The sequence below is a fragment of the Mus caroli genome, chromosome 14 (genome assembly GCF_900094665.2).
Source record: "Mus caroli chromosome 14, CAROLI_EIJ_v1.1, whole genome shotgun sequence".
Taxonomy (NCBI): Eukaryota; Metazoa; Chordata; class Mammalia; order Rodentia; family Muridae; genus Mus; species Mus caroli.
In genome coordinates, this window is record NC_034583.1 from 112763378 (window position 1) to 112772093 (window position 8716).

Below are 8716 nucleotides of genomic sequence, written 5' to 3' on the forward strand. Positions count from 1 at the left end.
GAGGGAGAGGGGGAGGGGGAGGGAGGGAGGGAGGGAGAGAGAGAGAAAGAGAGAGAGAGAGATGTAAGTAGCCTTTAAAACAGGACATGCTAGAGACCTAAAATGGGGAGTGTGGCACTCTAGGGAGTCTGTGAGGATGATGACTCTATCTGAGACTCCTAGCAATGGGGGATATAAAGCCTGAAGTGGCAACCTCCTGTAGCCAGGTAGGGCTTCCAGTGGAGGGATAAGGACAACAACCCACCCACAAACACCTACTCAAATTTTGTCTAGCCTCAGTGGGAAAGGATGTGCCTAGTTCTGGAGTGACCTGTGCTGGAGTAGATTAGAATCCAAGGGGGGACCTTCCCCTTCTCACAGGAGAAGAGACGAGCATAGGAGGAAGGACTGGATGAGGAGACTGGGAGGAGAGGGGTGCAGCTGCAATTGGGATGTAAAGTGGATAAATAAATAAATTAATGGAAAAAAATAGCATTTTACAGAGAAAAAAGAAACCTTATGTACAAGCATTTGTTCTAGTTGACCTGTTTCAAGGCAATTCTCAAAATATTTGAATGTATAGAAGTATGAATAAATCTATAAGTATTTTAAAGATGGAAAGGAGGTTCTTACTGTTGTAGAGGTAAGCAATGCTTCATGGAAAAGAAACGTCAGTGTGATCTATGCATTCATTGGTTTGAATTTTTATGTGTTGAGTAATAATATACATAGAATATCCATATGCATACATATGAATTAATATGTAAATATGTATTATTTGCTCCCTTTATTTAGAGGGTTGAGAAGTAGTGGCACCTGAAGAAAAGTCAGAGCACTCAGTCTCCACATCTTGGTATTATAGATTTTATTTCCTTGTGCATAGACTTTATTTCATTGTACATTTGGTAGTGACTTCTCCTGGGGAGACATGAAACAGTCACTGAATGACAAACATTTAAAAAAAAATTTCTATACAAGTGTAGCTTGGTGAGCCAATGAGTATATGAGTTACTTACAAGAGGAATGACTGGTCATGTCCAGGATCATGGCTGACTCAAAGATACTAAAAAGTCTTTCCCAGCATAAGAAATAATTCACAAAAGCTGTGTCACTGAAGTCCCTTGTACAACTTGCAAGATGTTTTCTCTTTTCTAGCATCTGTTTACTGAGTATGGCACTGAGAAGGTGCCTTGCCTTATGAGTCTTGTAACCTTCATGAGCTTCCTTGGTCTTATATGGTTCTCTTTCCCTCAGTCTGATGAGTCTTTCTCCTCCCTCCAGGAATATATTCTTCACTAAGAGAAAATAGCTGCACAATAAGTTCTGCTTAAATGAAAAGAACGCTGATGAAATCTTAAGACCAATATACAAGCAGCAAAACATACAAATATATATTATAAATACACAATATATGAAATCTATCTATATTGATCTACCAAAAGGCTGCATAAGAAATATGAAAAATGTTATGTTCAAAGGTAGCAGAACTTTAATAATATTATTTTATTTTTATTATATAATTAACTAAGAAATAATAGTATTAGACTTACTGTGAAATGTGAAATAATATACAAAGTATGTATAGAAAAATTATAAGTAAAGAGAAGAAATATTTCCATGGTTAGAGAAATTAATGTTGGGAATAAAAGAAATAGAAAAATGCCACTGAATTACCCCAAATTGTTGTGGATTAGACTCCATGATAAATGCTGAAGATAAAGGTGAAAATGTTAGAAGGAAGCAGGACATTTGCAGGACCTCAAAGTATTCCCTCAAGCTGTATCACATGCAAGGAGTGAGTAGAAACTTGACCTTGGATGTGCTTGTTATTTATCAGAAAATCAAAGTTAACATTGCAGGGAACTCAGCCTAGGAATTCAGATGTGATCCTGCATCTGTGGACATAGGTGTTTACCTATATAAAAAGTCCTCCTGGTAACAGATGGTCTCACTGTACTCACTAGAACCTGTTAAAATAATAAATTGAAATATTATATATTACCAAACAACAACAAAAGTATCATTACACTTCAGGATTCTAAGCATCGTCAGTATGAGGAGGGTTTAGGAATTGTCACTGATTAGAGACCAGAACAACCAGGCTTTTATCATTAGACAATTGTTATTAGTTCCAGTAAAACATCTCGCTTGAAACAAGTTCTTTGTTGGCTTAAGCTTTAGATATGTGTAGAAGCTTCTACTTAATACCTTTGATAAAGTATGTACCAATATGCTCTAAATTCAAATTCACACACATGTAGTATATGTTACCTCATAAACACTGCCTTTTAGTTAAAGTTAGTTCTAAGAACCTGAGCTATAAATTAGGCTCAATTTCATACAGAGTATTCATGTTTTTATACATTGGATTATGAGATGATTTTAGATTTCCAGAAGAGCAGAAAACACAGTTCGGCCTCTTGCACACACTCTGTCCAGCATTATCTACAGTCAACATCTCATGTAGCCACAATGCAGTTACAAATTAAAAGACAAACATTACATTTTAAAGTATAATGCAGACTTTTCTGATTTCATTCAGTTTTCCCACAGATGTCCTGTTTGCACTTGGGATTCCTCCAGGTCTCATTCTGTGCCTAGTTGTCAGGCTGGTTTGTTTGGTCCCTTTCATACCGGTATTTCCTCATATGTTTGCTTTTGATGTACTTCTTTAGAGCCTCCTAAGCCACAGAGAGATTGCTCATAATCCTGGGATATGTGTGTTTATCACTAAACATGATCCTTGTGTGTTTCATGAGAGTCTATTTCTCTATAGGATATTAGTAGATAAGAGAGAAGTAAGTGCTACGCTTTCATCTTTTTCTCTCCTTTGGTTCATCAGCTGAAAGTATAATAATTTTTCATTGGTATATACAAATGGTTAATTAATTTTAAAATCTTTTCAGCACTGAAATAATATTTATTTTGGCTTGAAGCAGTTACTATACATATAAAAAATAAACATCCACTTTATGTATTGCTCCCTGTTAACTTCTAAGGAACTCACTAGCAGTACCAGGAAGAGGGTAATCCTTTCACATTGCCCCTCTAGCATCCATTAGGAAGCAATGAGCTAGTGGCAGCCTGTTTACTTTCTCACAAAGCCCTTTCTGCATTCTTGTAGAAGCAAGGAGTTAGCTCACACAGGAGACTGGGTCTAATAATTGTTTCCTGGTATAGAAGTTCTGATTTCGTATTCTACTGAAGGTTGTCTTGCCTATTAGTGACTGGCCCAACCACGACTGAGCCTGCAAAGAATGAAAGGAGCCTCGCACATACCATCCCCACTGTATTGTCTGGGACTTATTTCGCTTTGTGTGTTTGTTTTCCTTAACTCTTTTAGAACTCACTTGAAGGTCAGTGGGCTTGTTCTTAAGTATGCTGGATTACATTTAAATACTAAGTTTCAGAATTGTGGAAATTAAAGTTTTAGAAAACAAATAGCAAGAATGTCAATTCCAACGAGTCAGGTTTGGAGACTTCTTTTCTAGTTAGGACTTGATGTAGCCATGGATTAGGTAAAAATCACCCTTAGACCTGAGAAATGAGAATCTGGTTCTGGATTACATGGATTAAGAGTCAAACCCTGACCCCCAGAAATGTGTTATCATGGAGGAGATGAGTGACATGCCTGAGAGACAAAAGATTGTGTGGGTGCTCAACATTGTGGATGCTGTACATTGGAGGTACTATAGGTGCTGTCCATTGTGGGAGTGCTGTACTAAACTTTGCTCAACTTCCAAAGCAGTTTAAGGTCAAGGAAGTGTTACATTTTACACTATAAACTATATTCCTCCATAGAACGTGACAAACATTGGCAAATGAAAATCTCAGTAACTTCTATCACAGCTTGAGTTTGAAAACTGTACATTTTGGGGTCAAGTATTTTATGTTATAAACTTAGTATTGTTTAGTGTACAGTCAACAAAATATTATCATGCTTTCTGAAATCAGACTTAATAAAACCTGTGCTCATAACCCATTAAATAGCATCACCTAAAAGCAAAATGATGATTGAAGACAGAAAGAACTGAGACAATTCTGTAAAGATGTGGCTTTCTCTTTTGTGATGGAGTCAAATTTCTTCATTTCTTCATTAATTAAAAAAAATCACACTTTGAAATTTATGATAATTCCATGGTAATATTTAATATATTTATAAAAGAAATCCCAATCCAGTGTACCACTTAGTGATGTCTCATAAGGGACATAAGGGACATTTGGGGATTGTGGTGTTAATACAGTTAAATAGAAATGCTTTTTTTTTTTTTTTTAACTGTCAGTTATTAGTCTTCCTTTAATTTCTCTGTCTCTGGAAATTCACTTAATATTTTTACTTATAAAAGTTGACTATTGAAATGAAGTTGTCATATTCTTTCTGAAGAATAATATTACTCCCTAACCACTCTCAGATATGTGTATTTGATATTATTGTACCATTGTGTTGAAGCAACAGCCCCATGGGGGTCTTTATTAACATAGACCCTTCCTTGGTAAAACCATCTGAATCTCACCAGATGTTGTTGATCCCTCAGGCCACGGTAATTGTGACTGCGGCAAGTGCAAGTGTGATGTGGGATGGTCTGGGGAAGCTTGCCAGTACCCAACCAAGTGTGACCTGACCAAAAAAATCAGCAACCAGATGTGCAAGAACTCCCAAGATGTCATCTGCTCCAATGCAGGTAAGAACTACATCCCTGGAGAGTTCTTCATTACAATAATCAAGACTTGGATTTTAATGAAATTTTATAGTCATGTTGAATGCTGGACTAAGACATATGACTGACTTAATTATTGTAATTAGAGTTCAAGAGTGCTTTGAATTTACACCTTAGCAGCAAATGAAGCCTAAGATTTTAATGTATGGAAGTTTCAGATACTGCTTATGAACTTCACTGAGGATGTAAGAATAGCAAAGTTTATTTATGTGTGTGTATGTATACATGTGTGTGTGTGTGTTGACAAATTATTTCATAGGAGTCATTTAGGCATTACAGGGAAGCTATTAAAGTAATTAGCAAAGTCACATAAACCATAATAGTTATAGTTTGGACTTCAATGGTAGTTAGGTACTGTAATTGTATTTAAATAGCTTCAACAAATGCCCACATAAGCCTCTAAGTCACTTTTCTCAACCATATTGCACCTACCCATCCAAAGGAACGCATTAGACTCTCAGTCTCATGTGCTGCCCTGGAGGTTTGTGAGGAGCGGGTGCGGCCACTGCCCCAAGATGGCCCCCGGGATGGCTGCCAGGTCTTATGACAAGCACCTGACTTCCTCATTACCTCAGACTTAGCCACATCCCAGGCGCCTGCACTGTGCAGACGCCATGCCTACTGTGAACCGTGACTGGGGTGATTGGGAGGAGTCAGTAAGGTATTTAAGGCGTGCCCCGTTTGTTCGTTGGGAGGATTCCCGTCCCTGCATTGCAATGCAAAGTGTTCCTGAATAAACCTGCTTGAAAAAGGACAACATGGTGTTGAGTCTTTCCTACTGGTTGGGGTGGATGCAACAGAGGTTCAGCTTCAACTGTTTAGATATGTAGTGTGAACGCTTTTGTCTTTTGTTTGTTGCTTTTTAGTTTTGGTTTTGTGATTTATTTTTCAGTGACTATAAGTGTATGAACCATCTTCATTAATACTGTTAGAGAGTTACTTGGTATCAACTCTCTTTCTTGTTCCCCCAGCCTTTCTTTGCTTCTACATCAGCAAGAGAAGGAGCAACTCAAACTAGTAGAAAAGCTCTGTGGGTCAGAGAGGTGTTTTCAGTAACCCCACAGTGAACAAACAAATCCACATTACAGGCTATGGGAAGCAGCTGTTTGTCTCTTGGGTTTTGTAACTTGTTAGTTTGGGTTTGGAAGCTCTCTGGTTGGTCAGTTCCAGAGGTACAAGACTTGTTCCACCTGGTAGAGGCAAATCTTTGACAATTTAGACATATCCCACCCTGAAGCTTGCATTATTGCTGGGTCTCTTTTGTAATCAGAGCTAGGGCTTTTTCTCAGTCTGATTTCAACAAACTGCTTAGTATAAGTTAAGCTCAGTCAGGGTGTTTTGCTATCTACCATGCCAGGATGTGCTCAACACAGTCTCCTCACTTCTTTGCTCACTATGTCTTTCTCTCAGTAGGATTTCTCTGACTCACAATCACCTGCCAACACACATGCACACATATACATATGTACACACCCATGTATGTACACAAACATACAGATAAAACACACATACAAACATATGAAAACACACACAAACACATCTACACACAAGTATGTTATTGATTCTGAAGATTCATGACTCAGTAAATGTGGCTTGACACACTAATATTGCACAAAAGAGAAATATACAGACCTGTCTTTTCTCCCTTTTGAGAGAACGTCTTAGTCTGTGGGTGATCTGGAACTCACAATACCAGTGGTTCTCAGCCTTCCTAATGCTGTGGAAACTTTAATGCAGTTTCTCATGTTGTAGTGACCCCCAAACCATAAAACTATTTCATTGTTACTTCATAACTGCAATTTTGCTACTGTTATGAATTTTAATGTAAATAATGATATGTGACCCCTGTGGGGTCATAACTCATGGGTTGAGAACCATTAGACTATGCAGACCAGACTAGTTTCAGTTCCACAAGGATCAGCCTGCCTCTGCTTTGCAGTTGCCGGGGTTAAAGGTATGAATTAACATGCCTGGCAAAGAATACTCTTCGTAGATGACAAATCATATTTGACAAAGTATAAAGTACAAGATAAATATACCCTCTTTTATAAGATTGATAAATATTTTTATAAAATCATAGTTCTGGTCCCCTGTTTTCAATGACTCAATGATGTCCTTTATAACACCAACCTTTCCTCACTGATCTAATTTGAGACAGGGTGATGTTGTCATCTCTCTTGTTTTCCCTTGCTTTTGCTGTTTTCATACTACTGATAATTTTGTACAACCACAAATAAAATCTGTTCTATAGGCCTCCTTTATTTTATTTTATTTTATTTTTTATTTGTGTGTGTGTGTTAACATTGTTACTGCCGTATTAGATTTTTTGAGGTGAAGTGTCACTGTGTAGCTCAGGCTATCTTAGCTGTCCCTATATTCCCAATTAGACTAAAACTTGGTACAGTCTTCCTGCCTCCATCCCCACTGCTGAGATCATAAGCATGGGCCATTATGCCTATAGTCCATTTATCTATTCTCATCAATGAAATGTTGCTCAGTTTGGACCTCTATGAAGCCTCCCCACATACATTTACTATTTTGCTCTATTCTATATTACCTACATCTAAAATTGTTTCTTAAGAATTGTTCATAGACATACCTACATGAAATAAATGTAGAAAACCAAAAAAAGTTTGGTTCTAATTCAAGTACGTCTACTCTCACCCCACTCTAACCATGCCTCAGGTTAGGGAATCTAGTCGAAGCTATATTGATAAGTTGCCTGGCTTCCTTAATCTCTTTTTAGAGGAGCTATGTAGGTCATTTGAAATATAATTGAGCTTATTTATATATATATTATTTTTATTTTATTTTTAGGGGTTTTGTTAGCCTTTCTCCCTTTTATTATTAATAGATTATAATGTAGATTATGAAGAAGGGTCCAAAGTTAACACTTTTCAAGAGGCATACTTAAAGATTCCTCACAGTCACACAAACACACAGAGAATACATCACATCTGGTAAGTGTTAGGTTTGTAAGGAACTAATGTTGCTGCTTTGGGTTTACTCAAATTTATATTTACTCACTGCCTTAAATGAATCTTGTGGTTTGTTTTGGCAATCTTGGTCTTATTCACATCTTCTTTAATAATAACTTCCCAACAAGTTTCAAGAGCAGCCACTCAAAATTGTATTACTCCCTTCTGTTGGCAAGTTTTCTGTCATCTTGACACACTGAAATGGAGGAAACTCAATTGAGAAAATGCCTTTATAATATCTGACTGTAAGGCATTTTCTTAATTAGCGATTGATAGGGGAGGGCACAGCCCATTGTAGGTGTTGCTATCCTTGGGCTGGTGGTCCTGGGTTCTGTAAGAAAGCAGGCTAAGTAATCCATGGGAAGCAACAGAGTAAACAATAGTCCTCCACACCTCTGCATCAGCTCCTGCCACCAGTCCCTTGCCTTGTGTGCCAACTTCCTTTGATGATAAACAAGTTATATATATATATATATCAAATAAACCATGTTATCCACAGCTTTTGTTCATGGTGTTTCATAGCAGCAATAGAAAACCTAACTAAAATACCCACTTTAGAAGTCTTGTCCCCTCTTGTTTTTTTTTGTTTTCTTTTTGTTTTGTTTTTGTTTTACTAGGTATTTATTTCATTTATATTTCCAATGCTATCCTAAAGTCCCACTTCTTGGCCTTGGCATTCCCCTGTACTGAGGCAGATAAAGTTTGCAAAACCAATGGGCCTCTCTTTCCACTGATGGCTGACTAGGCCATCTTCTGATACATATGCAGCTAGAGACATGAGCTCTGTGGGGTACTGGGTAGTTCATATTGTTGTTCCACCTATAGGGTTGCAGATCCCTTTAGCTCCTTGGTTACTTTCCCTAGCTCCTCCATTGAGGGCCCTGTGATCCATCCAATAGCTGACTGTGAGCATCCACTTCTGTGTTTGCTAGGCCCCAGCATAGTCTCACAAGAGAGAGCTATATCTGGGTCCTTTCAGCAAAATCTTGCTAATGTATGCAATGGTGTCAGCATTTGGAGGCTGATTATGGGATGGATCCC

General features: G+C 37.7%; 1 protein-coding gene across 1 annotated transcript in view; it reads left to right on the top strand.

The window, feature by feature from the left end:
* Window positions 1-8716, top strand: part of Itgbl1 (integrin subunit beta like 1) — a 238356-nt gene that overhangs the window by 102024 nt on the left and 127616 nt on the right. Inside the window, exon 3 of the mRNA XM_021181852.2 lies at window positions 4515-4661. Within this exon, the coding sequence (XP_021037511.1) occupies window positions 4515-4661 (147 nt within the window). The remainder of the gene's footprint in view (window positions 1-4514; window positions 4662-8716) is intronic.